At 39.4% G+C, this 20,184-nt stretch overlaps 1 protein-coding gene across 1 annotated transcript in view; it reads right to left on the bottom strand.

Annotated features, from left to right (window-relative positions):
* Positions 1-4,491: 4,491 nt before the first annotated feature.
* LOC122552955 (cell cycle control protein 50A-like) overlaps positions 4,492-20,184 on the bottom strand; it is a 32,532-nt gene continuing 16,839 nt past the window's right edge. Inside the window, exons 4-7 of the mRNA XM_043696267.2 lie at positions 14,474-14,561; positions 12,490-12,630; positions 9,502-9,711; positions 4,492-6,733 (exon numbers count right to left, since the gene is read on the bottom strand). Of these exons, the coding sequence (XP_043552202.1) occupies positions 6,540-6,733; positions 9,502-9,711; positions 12,490-12,630; positions 14,474-14,561 (633 nt within the window). The 3' untranslated portion in view covers positions 4,492-6,539. The remainder of the gene's footprint in view (positions 6,734-9,501; positions 9,712-12,489; positions 12,631-14,473; positions 14,562-20,184) is intronic.

Raw genomic sequence — 20,184 nt, 5'->3', positions numbered from 1 at the left:
CATAGGAATAGCTGGTAAAATAGAAAACAAAATATGTAGAATTTAAAAAGTGGCTTCAACTACAATGTAGGAGTGAGAAAGTATGCATGAGGGTGAAATGCATGCTTTGTTCATTAACTGGAACTTATGTAACTAATGCTATTCTGTACAGAGTGTAATACACTGTAACCTCTATAGAGTGGTAGGATTGTGACCAAAACATTTCTGGATTTCAGAATTATCTGGATTATAGAACGATATTGTCACAGCATGTAGCACAGAAACAGACCCTTCAGTTGAACTCGTCCATGAATGTTTAACCATGTAAGAGAACTGGAAAACACAACAGATATAAATATTTACCTGTTGGATGAGTGATTGAAACAAATAACATTTCACTTATACAAATTGCATCCTCCACATTTCTACTCTCAAGGAACAAATCAAAATTAGTTTCTTGGGTGCACTCAAACATTTCTGAGTGACTGGTGTTTCCAAACTATGTTGATTTTTCTCAGTTAATAAAGAAGGTTGTTATGTAGTAGACAAAGTAACATTGTTACATATACATTTCTTCAGTTGCACTTAGGATTTATAGTCATAGAATCGTACAGCACAGAGGAGGTCCCCTAGTCCATCGTCTGTACTGCCAAAGTATACTTGCCGTATTACACTTACACTTTGAATTTTATGACAAGTACTTTTTAAAAGTTGTGATATTTTCCTCCTCAAGTACCCTCCCAGGAAGCACATTTCAGAGTCCAACCACTCTCTGAGTCAAAAGATTTTCCTGAAATCTCCTCTAAACCTCTTGCCTTTCACTTTAAAATGATGTCCCCCTTTTATTGACCCTTCAACTAAGGGGAACAGTGCTTTATATTCACCCTGTCCATGCCCCCTCAATTTTATACACTTCAGATCATGTCCCCCTCAGCCTTCTCTGCTGATCCATTCTTTTGCTTTCTGGCATTCACTGAGCTCATGCCACAAATAATGAATCACAAAATATCCAGTCACAATAGTGATTTGTTCAGGACTGTAACATAATTAAAGAACTGTGACAAGGTTATAAAGCTTAAACAACATTGAAATTGTCAATGCACGAGAGGCTGGCCTGATTGATCATATATGTGAGTAACACAGAGGGAAGATTCTGCACTTTACTGCCAATGATCTCAGCTTTTTGCCAGGAATAGCCTTGCAAAATTAGCCCTCAGATATTCTGAGGTCACAGCTTTTGAAATGTTGATGTTTTGATGCAGGAACAGGATACTGATTGTGGATGATCAGCCATGATCATAATGAATGGTGGTGCTGGCTCGAAGGGCCAAATGGCCTATTCCTGCACCTACTGTCTATTTTGTCCACTTTACACATTGTTCAGGAAGTGTCTGCAATCAGAGCTACAATTGTAACATTTTAACAATGGTGGAATGAAAAGGAAAAATACAAGTATTAGAAATGCCAAGTATGAAGTTCCAGAGAAAGACAGGGCCAATGGGACAGAATTATAATCATTAAGATGTACAGCATCGAAACAGACCTTTCAGTCCAACTCATCCATGCCAATCAGATATCCTAACCCAATCTAATCCCACCTGCCAGCACCTGGCTCATAGCCCTCCAAACTCTTCCTGTTCATTTACCCATCCAAATGCCTTTTAAATGTTGCAATTGTACCAGCCTCCACCATTTCCTCTGACAGCTCATTTCATATGCTTACCACCCTTTGCATGAAAAATTGCCCCTTAGATCTCTTTTGTATATTTCTCCTCTCACCCTAAACCTATGCCCTTTAGTTCTGGACTTCCCTACGCCAGGAAAAAGACTTTGCTTATTTATCTTGTCTATGCCCATGATTTTATAAACCTCTATAAGATCACCCCTCAGCTTCCAACGCTCCAGGGAAAATAGTCATAACCTCCCTATAGCTCAAATCCTCCAACCCTGGCAACATCCTTGTAAATCTTTTCTGAACCCTTACAAGTTTCACAATATCTTTCCTATAGGAATGAGACCAGAACCACATGCAATATTCCAAGTGGCCTAACCAATGTCCTGTACCGCCGCAACATGACCTCCCAACTCCTGTACTCAATACTCTGACCAATAAAGGAAAGCATACCAAATGCCTTCTTCACTGTCCTATCTACCTGCTACTCCGCTTTCAAGGAACTATGACCCTACACTCCAAGGTGTCTTTGTTCAGCAACACTCCCTAGGACTTTACCATTAAGTGTATAAGTCCTGCCAAGATTTGCTTTCCCAAAATGCAGCACCTCACATGTATCTAATTGAAACTCCATCTGCCACTCCGCAGCCTATTGGCCCATCTGATCAAGATCCCGTTGTACTCTGAGTTAACCTTCTTCATTGTCCACTACACCTCCAATTTTGGTGTCATCTGCTAACTTACTAACTATACCTCTTATGCTCACATCCAAATCATTTATATAAAGCTTTTGATAAAGTCCAACATAGGAGGTTAGTGAGCAAAATTAGGGCGCATGGTATTGGGGGCAAAGTACTGACTTGGATTGAAAGTTGGTTGGCTGACAGGAAACAAAGAGTAGTGATAAACGGTTCCATTTCGGAATGGCAGGCAGTGACCAGTGGGGTGCCGCTGGGATCAGTGCTGGGACTGCAGCTTTTTACAATATATATTAATGATATAGAAGATGGTATTAGTAATAACATTAGCAAATTTGCTGATGATACTAAGCTGGGTGGCAGGGTGAAATGTGAGGAGTATATTAGGAGATTACAGGGTGACCTGGACAGGTTAGGTGAGTGGTCAGATGCATGGCAGATGCAGTTTACTGTGGATAAATGTATGGTAGTCCACTTTGGTGGCAAGAACAGGAAGGCAGATTACTACCTCAATGGAATCAATTTAGGTAAAGGGGCAGTACAAAGAGTTCTTGTACACCAGTCAGTGAAGGTAAGCATGCAGGTACAGCAGGTAGTGAAGAAGACTAATAGCATGCTGGCTTTCATAACAAGAGGGATTAAGTATAGAAGCAAAGAGGTTCTTCTGCAGCTGTACACGGTCCTGGTGAGACCACTCCTGGAGTACTGTGTGCAGTTATGGTCTCCAAATTTGAGGAAAAACATTCTGGCTATTGAGGGAGTGCAACATAGGTTCATGAGGTCAATTCCTGGAATGGCAGGACTACCTTACGCTGAAAGACTGGAGTGACTGGGCTTGTATACCCTTGAGTTTAGAAGACTGAGAGGGGATCTGATTGAGACATATAAGATTATTAAAGGATTGGACGCTCGGGAGGCAGGTAACATGTTTCTGCTGATGGGTGAGTGCCGAATCAGAGGAGACAGCTTAAAAATACAGGGGTATACCATTTAGGACAGAGATGAGGAGAAACTTCTTCACCCAGAGAGTGGTGGCTGTGTGGAATGCTCTGCCCCAGAGGGCAGTGGAGGCCCAGTCTCTGGATTCATTTAAGAAAGAGTTGGATAGAGCTCTCAAGGATAGTGGAATCAAGGGTTATGGAGATAAGGCAGGAACAGGATACTGATTTAGGATGATCATCCAAACTCAATCTCTCTCACATTCTGAAGGATGATTTTGATTCTGTTTATGCACCACTACTTACCCTTCCCTGCAATACATTGGGAATATTCAAGCATTCTCCATCTTTCTCACATTTTATTTCAATTCTTTCTACTTCATTTCCTCACCCAGCCAGTGAAATGACAAATTTGACAAGCCTGTTCTCAATTTTATATTGTTTAGAATCAATGGATATGGCTTTTAATAGATTGAGATTAGATTCCAAAATTCAATTTAACTTTAAGCAAAAGACACAATGCCTAAATATGAAACCATTTTCAGGTACAAATAGGTTTAATCAATACAAGAAATGGCATTTAACCAGACAGTGCACTCAGCTGTTCCACAATAGAGTATCAATTCTCAGCCGGCTGAGGTATAATGTCTCTTCTTACTGCATACATAGCTCTGGAAAAATAGACCTTATTAACGTTGTCTAACGCACAATCCATAGCATGATCAGAAATATAGTTGAATCCTGATATGTCCAGGCATTTCACCATCAGTTTATTAATTGGCTAGCTGCAGCATACACAGTATATGGATAATTCATAGTTAATTTGCATTGGCTAGGTAATGTATGGCAAATTTGATTAGTTTCTTGAAGTAATTGTCATCTACTGACAGCATCTGCAGTACTGTGTTTTTATTGCACTGTTACAATCTGCTGTGAAACATGCCAAATCTTCCCCAATCCAAAGGTTTTGGATCCAATTCAGACCTTCATAGAATTATCCAAGTTGAGATCAGCAACTCAACATTGACTCAGGATTTAGTTTGGACCGTATATGCCTTAACAACTTATAAAACAAAGTCCTTGGAAGAGTTGTACTTCAAGTCATAGCACAGAATTTCAAATAACCTATAACCATGTACTTGTGCATATTCCTTTAAAAAAAATTCAGCAATATTTTTATGATATAGTGAGACACAAAAAGAGGTGTAATTTTGAACTATGACTTTATTGATCTATCAGCACAAATGCAAGGCCAGTAAGTGCAGTTGCACTTTATTGAAACACAAAATATTTGATATAAACATCATTTGTCGCACCTAGAGATGGATACTTGCATTCAAGTATTTTCTATGCCTAAAAAGGGTGTTGGTATTCAAGTATCCGATTTTTGGATTGAGAGTTTCCAACTGCTTTAAAGAAAGGTCAAATTATATTGGACAGGTATGAACATAGAGTTCAACAAACTGATTAATTTATAAAAGGATTCCTTTAACAACGAAAAGTCAGTTAATGAACTCTTTTGTATTGCAATGCGGACTAAACAAATTTTAATTCAAATATCTGTAATCCACAATTTCCTAACTCCAGAGATCAGCCACATAAAACAACAAGGAGCTTTCAGAAAGAGTCTGTCAAAAGACTAAATGTATGTTTCATCTGAAAAGATCTTTAATCCAATTGGTAACAGCCTAAAGCAAGTTCCAACAATCTTTAGAAACAACTTAACCAAGTAATTATTTAAAAAAATACAAATTTTCAAAAGTGTGATAAATAAACTTTAATTACATTCATTTCACAAGAATTTTTTCCAACAGTAGCTAGGACAATACTTTTAACTCTCTGTTGCATGGCTGATTTATGCTGTGGTCTGTGCGTTCGTAAATATTCATTCCTCAGCCCCAAAAGAAAATACTTTTATGTTTCAATCTATTGAGAAGAATTTCACAACAAAGAGTGGAACTGGAACAGGAAATTGTTTGCTTATTTTTTCAAGAAGAAAAGGAAAACTCCCCTTTCCCAAATCTGCGCAAGAATAATTTCTCCAGCACTAGACATAGCAACATTGAGCCATTTACAGCCAGACCTTTATTTTCATACCAATAATATCACTTACATTCCAATAAATTACAACTGACAAAATTTGCACTCTGTTGTCAAAATCCAGCTCCCTCCCACCCCCGCACACCTACTAACCCGATCGTGTTACTCCCACTTCGCCTCCCATAAAGGAAACACACACTAATTCCCTCAACAACTTGTAGTAAAGGAGCTAATGACCTCAAAAACAAGAGATGTTTGACAACATAAATCATAAGAGAGTTGCAACTACTCAGTATGATCGCCATTGGTTACCAGCTCACATTTACTCTCGTTGCAACAGAAGGTTTTTGTTTACCCTGCTAAAATAGCTTTTAGTTACACCATCTGCAGCCAGGTTGTTCTAGAAATGATAATGACAAGAATATTTGGTATAGGGTTTTGGGAAATCACCATTATTTGAAGATACTTTATAGCATAAAAGATTATGATCTGTAATATGTTGTGTTGAAATATTATACTGATTTCATTCCTCTCCTCCAATTTCAGCTGCCAATTAACTACTTATTTATTGGTGGCATGTGAATGCATTGGTCAAAAACAGTAAGCAAAATAATTTCAATTTTTCGTTTTCACAGAAGAGACAAAACAATTATCTACAGGAACTGAAAATAAGACATATTGACAATTATACATACATTTGACCAGTGTTGTGTCTTAGCTAACGATCACTAGAGCTAGTTGCAGTTTGTTAACGCTAAGGGGAAATAATCACCATATGTACAGAAAATAACACGTACATTTCAATCGGTCCTTATCTGAACTTGCACATTCCACTGAATTTCTGGTTGGTAAGAAAGAACAAAAGTGCAATTAATTTTTACCATTGCTTAAGAAATATTAAAAGCAATTTCTAGAATAGGTCCAAGAATATTAACATCTATATGCACAGATTTTAGAATTTATAGCCATTAACATCGATTGTTTAAAAACGTGATCAAGCAATTTTGCACTATACTGCTTCACCTGCAAATCAAAATGTTTTCAGCATATTTTCGCAGACATCAATCAGATACTGACAATGCACCAAAGACACAGCCAAATCTCACTTCATATACAATAACTGGAATTGCTTTCTAAGATCTTCCTAAAGCTTCATCATATATCAGAACTTTAGATGGATGCACATGCAATTATTCTGTTGCAAAGACACTACTAATTAGGAATGTCAGCGCTTGTGTTGCGGCTTCCATATTTGTGATGGATGATCAGTAGTACGACTCCCAGAAAGAAGCAGATAGAACCAACAGTGATGTACGCAATCCCAAGGAATGGATTCTTTCCTCCCATCCAAGAAATAGTGCTCAAGATCATCCTTTTTCGCCCATCAAAGCTGCGCACTGGATAATCTGAACGGTTTAGTATAGGAAGACTAGTACTTAACTTAAATCTTACACTTCTTGATCATTGATTTATTTTTTCTAGATTAATTTTCAAGAATGCTTATTTAATCCCCCTTTTGTTCAGTTACTTCTGAACACATTAAATCCCAATGAGACCAAAAGTCACCTCACATTCTTACACTGACAGCACATATTGAACTGCTCAGCTATGATGAAATATGGGGCTATATCATCATCAGGCTGGTGTTCTCTGTGAGGAAGTGCCTAAACTTTACTATTTGACTCTGGAAAGTATCAAATCTGAACCAATCCTACACTGGCTCAAAAGGTACTTCCCAGCAATGATCACAGAGATTAGAAGGGGGCATCCTGTCTCAGTCAACTGCAAAAGTCCAACAAATCAGCTAATTCGGCTCAGACCTGGGATCAAACCAGATAACATTTAATGAAGTAGCATTTTGAGTGTTCATACATTATTTCATGGCACAGTCCAATTTTCAAAATTGATTACACTATTTATTCAATTATAGATTAATTTCCACCTGTTGGAGGAAATAAGTGAGCAATTTTAACTTTCATTTAAAATTAGAATTGGATTTCACATTCTAGCTGTTCTGACTAGGTAATTTGGTATGTTACACCATTTATAAATTGTAATCATACTTTGTACATTGCACACTCTCTTTGCACTTTTCTCAATACTGTAATCTTACACAATAAAGGGTAACATTCTCTTGACCATTTTCACTTTTATATACGAGTCCAGGTAGTAGATATATTTTTTTGTAACGCTTCAGTTGGGGTGAGCAAAGCTTTCATTAGCTCAAAACAAATCTTTTACAACTTCTTTGTCAATCTAATCTTTTTATACTACTCCAGAAAATGCTGTGCAATTATAATGGCTGACATAAAGGAAGAATTTCAAATATTAGATGGAACATTCATTACTTGTCTGGACAAATGTGGTTTCAACTGCACAACCAAATTGACAGAACAGAACAGAACAGCTCACTTGATTGGCACCACATCTTCCAACATTCACTCCTTCCATCAATGATGTACACTATCAACAGTATGTACCGTCTATAAGGTGCACTATAGCAATTTATCATAGATCTTTAGACAGCACCTGTCACTTTCACTTAGACGGACAAGGAAAGCAGATATATGAAAACACCACCACCTGCATGGTTCCCTCCAAGCCACTCACCATACTGACTGAGAAATAGAATTGCTATTTCCTCAGTGTTGCTGGATCAAAATGCAGGAAATCAGTTCCTTGTTAGTCTATCTACAGCAAATGGACTGCAGTGGTTCAAGGAGGAGCCTGACCACCATTTTCTCAAGGGCAGTTTGGGATGGGCAATAGATTTGGCCCAGTCAGCGATGCCCACATCCCATAAATTAATTTTTTTTAAAAATTTGAGACCAATTACTTGACAGCTCAAACAGATCTAATAAAATGAAAAGATAAGCCATATTTGTTATCTTGTCACAGAATGAAAATTTTCCTGATGCCATTAGAGAAAATTGCATGCAAACTGTAATATTTCCTTCTTTCCACAATTCAGATGTGCAAACAGGATAATTGGTACAGTAATTTACAAAATTGATCTGTTGCTGATTTCATAGTTGAGATTATGTCACTGTACAAGCAGAGACATATTAGATTAGATTACATTACAGTGTGGAAACAGGCCCTTCGGCCCAACAAGTCCACACCGACCCTCCGAAGCGCAACCCACCCACACCCCTACATTTACCCCTATACCTAACACTACGGGCAATTTAGCATGGCCAATTCACCTGACCTGCACATCTTTGGATTGTGGGAGGAAACCGGAGCACCCGGGGGAAACCCACGCAGACACGGGGAGAATGACTGTGTGGAGTTTGCACAGTCACCTGAGGCAGGAATTGAACCCGGGTCTCAGGCGCTGTGAGGCAGCAGTGCTAACCACTGTGCCACCGTGCCGCCCACTCTTCAAGTATAAAATGCAAAACCAACTGTAACTTTAAGCAGGCTGACTTGCAGAATAAATTCACATTTTATCTCTTATGATCAATTAAATCTGAACTGCCTTTCCTCTAGATACCTAACTAATATAGTTTTACTGCTTAAGTATTTGCAGGTCTAATAGTTGTTGATGCAACATCTATATTCATTTCATTCCCATTTACAGCATAATGCAATTAGAAAAGTGAAAAGATAGGTACGCAAATGAGCCAATATGCAGTTTATAAAAAAGGATAGCAGGTATTATTTGGCCGATAGCTGCAAACATTTGATTGTAGCAAGAAAGTAAACTCATGTACACTGCACCACCGTGTGGGCGGCACGGTGGTTAGCACTGTTGCCTCACAGCGCCAGAGACCCGGGTTCAATTCCCGCCTCAGGTGACTAACTGTGGAGTTTGCACGTTCTCCCCGTGTCTGCGTGGGTTTCCTCCGGGTGCTCCAGTTTCCTCCCACAGTCCAAAGATGTGCAGGTCAGGTGAATTGGCCATGCTAAATTGCCCGTAGTGTTAGGTATAGGGGTAAATGTAGGGGTATGGGTGGGTTGCGCTTCGGCGGGTCGGTGTGGACTTGTTGGGCAGAAGGGCCTGATTCCACACTGTAATGTAATGTAAAAAATGTAATATAAAATGTAATACTTTCCGAACAAACACGAATCAGTACTTCAAGCACAGTACTTCATTAAGACTTCAAAAGGCAAATTAAAATGATAAACGGGCAGCATGTTTAGTTTTTAGCACTTTTAGTAAAAAGGATACTGTATGTAATGTGCAATGTATAATTTCCCTGTTGTAATGTAGGAGTCAACACATCCTTTTTCTCAATAAGCCTGTACAGCTTGCGAAAGGTGGGTAAAGCTGCAGTACGCATCCACACAATGAAATCTTCATTGATGAATCCATTGTTGTCCTTATCAGTTGGATCCAGTTCATACACTGGCTTTGGCCAGTTCACAGGTTTCGCAGTGTCTGTAATATAAGAACAAAGAAAATTACTGCATAGGAACAGGCCCTTTGGCCCTCTAAGCCTGCGACAATCCAGATACTCTATCTAAACCTGTCGCCTATTTTCTAAGGATCTGTACTCCTTTGATCTCTGCTCATTCATGTATCGGTCTAGATACATCTTAAATGGCACTATTGTGCCCGTGTCGACCACCTCTGCTGACAATGCATTACAAGCACTACCCATCTTCTGCGTAAAGAACCTTTCACGCATACCTCTCAAACTTTCCCCCTTTCACCTTGAACTCGTGACCCCTAGTAATCGAGTCCCCCACTCTGAGAAAAATGTTCTTGCTATCCACCCTGTCTATACCTCTCATGATTTTGTAGACCTCAATCAAGTCCCCCCTCAACCTCTGTATTTCTAATGAAAACAATCCTAATCTAATCAACCCCCCTTCATAGCTACTGCCTTGCATACAAGGCAACATCCTGGTAAACCCCCTCTGCATCCTCTCCAAAGCATCCACATCGTTTTGGTAATGTGGCAACCAGAACTGTACACAGCATTTCAAATGTGGCCAAACCAAAGTCCAAAATATACCATGATATTACCTTTAACTTAACCAGTTCCACCAGAGAACTCTTGAATTATGAAAAGGTCTTCTGGAAAATTTTGAAAGATTGAGATAGTTGTAGATGAAAGATTTCTGAATTTAACCTGAAGTTTATCTATTCAAAATGCTATTTATTTTTATTTTGAAACTGATTTTACAATTTCTATACCTATTTTAATATTCTAAAAGGAAGCCCAGCCAGTTCTGAAGAGGAGTAACACTGGACTCAAACTTCAACTCTCTCTCTCTCTCCACAGATGCTGCCAGACTTGCTCATTTCTGCAGCATTTTCTGTTTTTAAACTCAGTCCTCATGTTGGTCATACACCAAAGACATTTGTTTCAGTTTGAACATGTGAAACTTGCCTTATATCATAGCTTAGGTAGAAATAGTGTTCCACAACGTCATTATTCATTAATTCTGGGGTCAGTTAGCTCAGTTGGCTGGACAGCTGGTTTGCAATGCACAGTCACTGTGGGTTTAATTCCCACACCAGCTAAGGTTACCTTGAAGGATTTGCCTTCTCAACCTCTCTCCTCACCTAAGTCATGGTGACCTTCAGATTAAACCATCAGTCATCTCTCCCTCGAAAAAGAGAGCAGTCTTATGGTCTGGTAGAACTATGACAACTTTACCTTTTACTCATTAAAGTAGAAATTCAACTTTTATTCAATTTCTTCCAAGACTGGACAGCCCACATTTGTCCAATTATTAACCCTACTGCAATATGAATTGGACAATTAGTCAGAGTCATACAGCATGGTAACAGACCCTTCGATCCAACCAGTCCATGCCAACCATAATCCCAAGTTAACCTATCCGACTGACATGTGCTTTGCCCATATCCTTCTTAACATTTATTTGTGTACTTATCTAAACGTCTTTAAAAAGTTGTTAACTCTATCTGCATTCACCACTTCCTCTGGAAGTTCATTCCACACACAAACCACTCTGTTTAAAAATGTTTTTACCCCTTATGCCTTTTTCAAAAATATTTCTCCTCTCACTTTAAAAATATGCCCTCAATTTGAATTCCCCAAACATAGCAAACCTTTGCTATTCACCTTATCTATACCCTTCTTGATTTTATAAACCTCAAAGGTCACCCCTCAACCTCTTACATTCCAGTGAAAAAGGACCCAGTTAATTCAGCCTCTCCCTATAACTCGAACCTTCCATTCCTGGCAACATCCTGATAAATGTTTCTGAACTCACTCCAGGTTAATTATATCCTTCCTGTAACAGGGAAACCAGAACTTGTCGCTGTACTCCAGAAGAGGCCTCACTACATAACATCCCAATTCATATAGTTTAACATCTGAGCAATGAAGACAAGCATGTTAAATGCCTTCTTAACCACCCTGTCTACATGTGACACAAACTTCAAAGAATTATGTACCTGAACCTCTACGTTTTTCTATTCTACAACACTACTCAAGTCCTTATTTTTTATTGTCTCCATTTGTTTTACCAAAATCCAATACCTCACATTTATCCAAATTAAACTCTAACTGCCATTCGTCAGCCCATTGACCCAATTGATCAAGATCTCTTTGTAATCTTAGATAACCTTCTTCACAACCCACTCTACCATTTCAAATGGTGATGTCATTTGCAAACCTACTAAACTTGCCTTATATATGATTTAGGTGGGAATATAGATCTACTGAGATGTAATAACTATAAGAAATCTAGAAGTAAGCCTGCAACCTTAGGAGCAGCTGCAAGATCCACATTACTCTCAGTCTATCATTTCAAGCACATCAATAGGTGACGCAGTTTCGACACTCAACAGAATATTCCTTAATGTATTACTGCGGTATTTCTGTTCCACACATTTGCTAATCTAATGCTAATTTTCTTATTCAGCAGACTTTTTTGCACAGTATACTCATCTACTAAAATTGCAATTAAATCCAACCAATTTACCGTCAGAGACCAAATACCCCAACCTGGAAAAGGTATACTTACTCCACCATACTGTTATAACTCTAATTTCTTAACTATAGGTGACCCATATAGTTTTTCTCAAAGATTATTTAAATATATTAATTGCAAAGTTAAGGCATTCAAGAAAACAGGGGCACAACTTTTTACCAACTCAGATAATTTCCAGCATAGAATTTACATTAAAAAAAACCTTATACTGATTCAAAGATATAATCCAGTGTTGAAATTAAGGTACCTTTAAAAATGGTTGATAAATTGGAATCCCCAGTTGGGTTCCTGAACTTGACATTCTTATCTGTCCACCATGCAATGCCTTTTTTAATCAATGGAATCGCACTTTGAGTGCCATTGTCAATGTAGTACAGTATCAAAGTATCTAAATGAAAAATCAAAGAACCAAGAAATTAATAGGTGAGGGGGTAAGACAGAGGTGAGAGCACAACAAAAGCCGATTCAAATTTATTTCATGAGATTTTGAAAACACATTATGGAATAAAGACTAGATAAAGCTTGCTCTCAATAACTCAGTGGATAAATGCACCTTGTAGAAAAGAACAGTCAGGCTAGGTGGATTCTTTGCTCCACCATGAGCAGGTACCAGGGGTGTGGAATGACCACTGCTGCTGCCCTTAGGCATCAAAATAAGAAAAAAAGTCAGCTAAGAATTAGGGATGTTTAAAAGTGATCCTTGATGGAAGTTGATTTGCATTATGTCAGTGTTGGACTTAACTGTGATTTCATTGGTCAATTTTTCAGCAAGATTCACCATCTAGCCTGTCCCATGAATCAAGAGAGAGCGAGAGCGAGAAAAATGAGGTGGGAGGATGTGGAAGATGGCATGGAAGCCTCTGCGATAGAGGGGGAGCTACCTAGTTGCCGGTGGTTTTCCAGGCGGGCATACTGGAGTCTAGCAATGAATGAAAAAGCATTTACGCTGTACCACTAATCAGCGGTCTTTGTTTGCTGAGTTTCTAGAAAACGCTTAGAGCAGCTTAAGTTATTGGATCACCCTCCCACCTCAAGTGAAAGTGGAAGCGGAAGCGTTGGAGCTAGGGACTGATTACTTAGAAATCTCCCATCCCATTAGCTTTCCGGTGCTCTCCATAGGAACTGCCTGACACACTGAATGTTTCTAGTACTTATTTTTATTTCAGATACAGATGCACAATCCTTTATCAGAAATCCTTAGGGCGTTATTTTTCAGAATTTTTCAGGTTTCAGAATAAATGACATTTTCACAGTGAAATAAAAAAATCACCTAACAGCAGACGCACATGTGAATAGTACGAGCACTGAGACTCAATTGACACCTGCCAATGCTGGGCCATGCTGCCACCTCACATCTGAGTGACGTGGTTTGAGTGGGTGTGGAGGTGGGTCACCTGTATCCTAAATGATGCTCCACACTCCACAAGAAACATTCGGAATTTGGAAGCTTTTCAGATTTTGGAATTTCGGACAAAGAATTGTGTACCTGTATTTTGTTTTTGAAAAACAGTATGTATTCCTCTTTAATCACTTAAAATATTTCAAACATACAAATCAGTAATACACACAGAACATGTAGAACAGGAGTGACTGATTGAAATAAGTCAAAGAATATTAGCAAGATTCATTGACAAGTGATGCAATGGAATGGGAGAGAGGATACACAAACAGAAAAGAATTAGTGACAAGAGATGTATGTCATTCTTACTTAAGGCCATCAGCAAAATTACACTAATTGAATTATTTACAATTTCTTAATTGTCAATAACCTGAATGCCATTGCTCATTTCTTAAAACAAATCATTGGCTGAATAGTATAATGATTTGGAACAAACACTAACTGAATAAAATATGTTCATTGCATTAATTGAGAATTGAATAGTTTCCTTATTTTGATTGGAGGTACCAACACACTCAACTTGGGAGTATGTACCAGCAATTTGCCCCACGGCTCTGTATGAGGTCTTTGAATGGCACTTCTGAGATATACCCTCACTGACACTCTACTTTCATTCTAAGTGACTTTCTTCCACAGGGAGGTTAAATATGTCTGAGTATTTGTTGTCTTGGTACATTGTGCCACCAGGCTAACAAATATTTTTACAAAGTAGTATTCTTTCTAACACACAGAGGTGATGTACATTCACAGACTGTTCCAAATCAAAGCATGTTGTATATAAGCTATGCAATCTGATTTTTAATTTAATTACACAGAAAAGGTGCTTACATACCATTAAACAGACTGTTTGCAATCGCTCCACAAGGGGCAATAGGTAATCCATCAGACATTCGATATGGGTCACACTCTTTGCTTGGATCCTGAGTGGGTAGAGAACAAAGATTTAAGATTGTAGTACTGAAAAAACAAAAAGATTTTTGTATGATGGATGCTGAAAAAGCCTCACCTAGATATTGGTTGTAAATGGATATTGAAATGATGCAGTTGCGTTCATTTACTTTTCCATTTTATAATAAATGCATAAAGGTACCCTGAAATTAATTGATCTGAAGAATTTTAAAAAGTGGACTAGGGAGTGAAATTACTCCAGTATATAAACCGACTATGCAGGAAGCCCAAACAGGGAAGATTCATCACTAAATTTAGGAATGGATTGTGAAGTCAAGCAGATAGGAGGAAAGTGAATGTATGGGCAACAGCAAGGCAACAGTACTCAATATACTATAATTTATGTGCAAACCTAAAAATACAAGCATGACAAAAAAAAAAATGAATGAAGTGCAGAAAATCCAACAGAGGAACAGTTAACTGGGAAAGTTAAAACAGGCAAATAATGGTACAAAACAGCAATGGGAAACATGAGCCTGGAAAAAGAATATCCGTTTCAGAACTCTACTGAAACACCATAACTAACAACATAAAAGAAAAATCAAGGATAATGCTAAGTACAGGGACAACAAGAGACAATATGTGGAAAATACAAAGAGACTTGAGATAAGTTACAGAAGTGCTATAAAAAAAATCAAGAAACAAAAAATAAAATAGCAAGTGATCTACAACCATGTAAATATGAAAATGAAAGTCCTGTTCCTACCTTATGACAAAAATTACAGATGGGTGGTACAGAAAGATGGGATTAGTCAGAGATAATGTAGTAGATAAATACATTTGAGATTTCAGGACATTCTTTGATAAGGTAGCAAATAATAGGCAAGTGAATATGATCCCCTGACACCATGCTGACAGATAGCAGAATGGATAGTGTCACCAAAACATTTTATATTTAACAATGGCTTGAACGACCAAGTTTTAAAAGATTATGGAAAATTGAATTATTTCAAGCTTCGGGAAGTGGATTTCCTTAAAAAGACGTCACTGAAAAGAGGGCATAGTTTTGTTTTAAATGTCTGCCTGCAAATCACATGACTGTTGATACGGCTTTGAAGTAAACCCCTGCTGGGGCCATTTTTGAACTGTGGTTGACTTGAAGAAATGCCGGTTTTAATCTGGTTCTATAAGAGATTCCAGGACATTCTTTGATAAGGTAGCAAATAATAGGCAAGTGAATATGATCCCCTGACACTATGGGACCAGGAGTGTGCTCGTTGCTCAAATATTCAGGATAATCAGAAGATACAGTCCGCATAACTGCAGTAACGCTGACCAAGCAAAGTTTCAAGGCATCCACATTCCTCAAAAAATCTATGTAAAAACATCAACACATCTCCTAAAATCAATGTAAAAGCACACTAAGTAATAGAAACATAATTCAGGAGGTATACATATCACTGTTATACTTTATTTACAGTGTAACTGCTTGGACATCACATTAGTTCATGGTATTTGAGGTATATAATTTTTTGACTGTTTATTAAGAGTGCAGGTTGATCAGGCATAGTTTGTTCCTAACTTCACAAAGGTTAGGGATGATGTGGGCACTCTCATTAAAGAGAGTGTGAAATATTAGAGAAGAGAACCAATGGAGGGACTGATGTCCTTGAAGGTAGATGACTTGTAATCTAGGATGAGATAAAGGAAGCTAGAGAGGAAATACGGATTCTCAGAGGATCCAACCCTCATTTGTTACAGGCATGATAAAAAAAGGTTGGAATTCTGCAAATATTATACGTTATTCAAAAATGATATTAGGGATAAGCCAAATAATTATACGCTAATCTTCTCTCTGTGGTGGGCAAATTATTGGAATTCAGTGTACTGATGAAGACCAAATTCTCTTCACCAGGGAGATCCAGGCATGAATTTAGCCATAAAAGACAGGCAGGCAGCTGGGTTAAATTACCACCTCAACTACTCACTGCCTGAACTTGTTTCTGACCAGCATGGCCAGGCCCAGAAGCAGATTAGGAAAAATTCCTCTCTTTGCCTACCCTCTCCATGTTGGATTACCAAAGGTCAGGAGTGTGTTGCTATGGTGCAGCCAAAGCTTGAAGATAAAGGTTGAAATTTGGGTCCTGTAACACTACGCATTCAACATAAACAGGAAACACTGACACAAGGCCGCAAGAATTCCAGGCAGCCTGCAAATCCATGTATTGTACAGGACTATTCTATACAACATCCTTCTTGCCAAATCCGAAAGAAACTCTCCCATAGTCAGTTTGCCACCAGGGGTTCCCGCAACCTCAAGTTGGCAAGAAGAATGCTACAGGTCACCTCAGCCAACAACTGCTGGGAAGTTCCACACAGAAGGTTGCAGAGGTATTCAACTCATAAGGAGTCCAGATTAAATTGACAGAAGAAAATATTGCCAATGGTAGAGGGCTAAGAAAAAAGGGGGACAAATTGGCAAAAGAACAAGAACAGATACGAGTTAAAAAAAAAATTTGGTTAGCAAATAGTGACGATGTGGTATATACAGCCTGAAGGGGTAATGGAATAGATTTAATTGTGGCTTTCAATAGGGAATTAGATAAGCACCTGAAGGAAATAGAATTGCAGGGTCATAGGGGAAAGACAGGATTGAGTCCAGGCAAATTACTACCACAGTGAGACAGCAAAGACTCAAATGGTTTCAGTCTGTGGTGTAACCATTCTGATTCTATGATGTGAATGTTATATTACAAAAGGAGAGACAAAAGTTATGGACATGATGATAATCAATAGAAAATACACACTAAAAATAATAATTTAAGTTAGTAACTCATCCAGTCCACTGAGAAATTCATCTTTGATAGCTAAAACCACTTACGGACATTGGTCAAAATCTTTCAGTCCTCAATGGATACCAGAACAGTACTAAAGACTGAGCTGATGTTGTAGCACTATTCAAGGAAAGGGCAAAACATAAGACCCAAAATACAGAGCAGTCAGCTATATGTGTCAGTGGCAGGAAAGTTAGTTGAAACCATTTCAGAGACAAAATAAGCTTTCATTCAAAAAATCCTGCTTAACTAAGGGGTTCCAGTGTGTATTTGGTAAAGGAAAATCTCATATGATTAGCCCAATCAAGATGGTACAGTTGATGGATGCACTAACTTTTGGAAGAACCACACAGGCCTTTATTGAGAATATGGAAGACCACAGAATTAAGGGAAGAGTTGCAGCATAAATTTAAAATTTGCTAGTGACAAGAAGAAAAGGTTGGCAGCAGATGGATGTTTTTCAGACTGTGTGGCAGACAGTTCCCAGAGAACAATTTTGGATCAAGTACTCTATAGAAGTCTCCTCTACATTGGGGAGACAGGCCGCCTACTTGCGGAACATTTCAGAGAACACCTCTGGGACACCCGCACCAACCAACCCAACCGCCCCGTGGCTGAACACTTTAACTCCCCCTCTCATTCCGCTAAGGACATGCAGGTCCTTGGCCTCCTCCATCGCCAGACCATGGCAACACAACACCTGGAGGAAGAGCGCCTCACCTTCCGCCTAGGAACCCTCCAACCACCAGGGATGAATGCAGATTTCTCCAGCTTCTTCATTTCCCCTCTCCTCACCATATCTCAGTCCCAAGTCTCGGACTCAGCCCCGCCTTCTTGACCTGCAATCTTCTTCCTGACCTCTCCGCGCCCACCCCCTCTCCGGCCTATCACCCTCACCTTAACCTCTTTCCACCTATCGCATTCCCAACGCCCCTCCTCCCTACCTTTTATCTCAGCCTGCTTGGCATGCCCTCCTCATTACTGAAGAAGGGCTTATGCCTGAAACGTCGATTCTCCTCCTCCTTGGATGCTGAAGCATCTGTACTCAGCAAAGGATGTGATTTTATCCCTTTATACGCCTACCGCAATGAATTTCAGGCAAACCATGACTTCAAACTCTTCTTTCAATGTTTTGGCATCCATGCCCACGAGTCCTCTCCCCATCCCACAGAATGCTTTACCCACCTCTTACTCACTCTCCAGCTGGGTCCCTTACTTGCAGTTGACATGTCGATTGAGAGCTGTAGTTGAGAGATTAGCCACCTTAAATTTCTCTACTCCCCTGACCCATTTTAACTTAATGTCCTTGTAACTTATTTTTCCATGAGTTCTCGGATCCAACCCTGACTTTGTAATCAAACCTGCTGACAAGGGTGGTGCTGTTGTTGTCTGCTGTACTGACAAATACCTTGCGGAGGCTGTGCAACAGCTCTCTGACATCTCCTCCTATCTCCTCCTATGATCTTACCATCAAACATCAAGCTATTGTTTCCACAACTGTGACTAACTTAATCTCATTTAGGGACATCTACAGGAATGCCCAGGCAGACTCATTGTTCCTGCCCCATAAAACCTTTTCCTTTCTACCTTGACTTGATTTTCTCTTCCCTTGTCCATTTCTTTCCACGTACATCTATGATTCATCTGACACCCGCCACATCCTCTTCACATCTATCCCCCATCAAGGTGATCTGAGGGCTCTCCAATTCTTCTATGAGAGAAATCCTGAACCATCCCCATCCACCAGCAACTTCCTTCACCTTGCCAAACTCGTCCCCACTTTGAGCAACAACTCCTTTGACTGCCCTCACTTTCTCAACGTCAAACGTGCAGTCACGGGAATCCACATGGGCCTCAGTTTGAGACTTTGTGGGTTACATGGAACACCGGGAGAACGTGCAAATTCCACACAGACAGTTGCCGAAGGTCCCTGACAATGTGAGGTAGAAGTGCTAACCACTGAGCTACCATACCACCTCTCATTCGGAATTGGAAAATTTATCAGTTTTGCTTCCAATTTTTGCCTTGCTCTCAGTTTCACCTGACCCAGCTCAGATTCCTCCTTTCCCTTCCTTGATATCTCAGGTTCTATTTCTGAGGATAAACGGCCACTAATATCCATTACCGAACCCACAGATTCCCACAATTACCTTGACTATACATCTTTACACCCTCTGCTCCCTGTAAGGACTCCATTCCATTCTCTCGGTTTCTCTTATGCATCCATTTCAATAAATGCCGAAGAAACGTCTACCTTTTTTTCCCTTACAGACCTACCGTGGTTGACAGCCTTCAGCTATGTTTGACCCATTTCCAACACTTCTGCCCTCACCCCTTCTCTGCCCTCAGCCCATAAGTCCACCTGATGCTCACTTTCAATCCCACCAGCCACCATACCCTAAGGATCATAAGCTGTCACTGCCACCGCCAGACACAAATCCCCCTCCCTTCCTTGAAAACATTCCACAGGGCCATTCCCTTCAGAACACCTTGGTCCATTCTCCTCCACTCCTAGCAACTATCACATCCCTATGGCACTTCCCATGCAATCGTAGAAGGTGCAACAGTTGCTCATTTACCTTCTTCCTTTTCACTATTCCAGGTCCCAGACCCACCTTTAATTATATCATCCAAAACAATACTCGCTGCTCATAATGTGATCTCCTCTATATAAGGGAGATGAAACGCAGACAGGATTACTGCTTGCTGAACACCTAAGCGTTACCTATAAAAATGACCTCAAGCTTACAGATGCCTGCCACTTCAAAGCACCATTGTGTTCCCATTCCAACATCGCTGTCTCAGGCCTGCTGCATTGTTC

Source organism: Chiloscyllium plagiosum, unplaced genomic scaffold (genome assembly GCF_037043375.1).
Source record: "Chiloscyllium plagiosum isolate Xiang-an unplaced genomic scaffold, Cpla_swu_hap1 HiC_scaffold_10, whole genome shotgun sequence".
Classification (NCBI taxonomy): Eukaryota; Metazoa; Chordata; class Chondrichthyes; order Orectolobiformes; family Hemiscylliidae; genus Chiloscyllium; species Chiloscyllium plagiosum.
The sequence above is the reverse complement of the archived record's forward strand: the minus strand, read 5'-3'. Positions and strand labels throughout refer to the sequence as shown.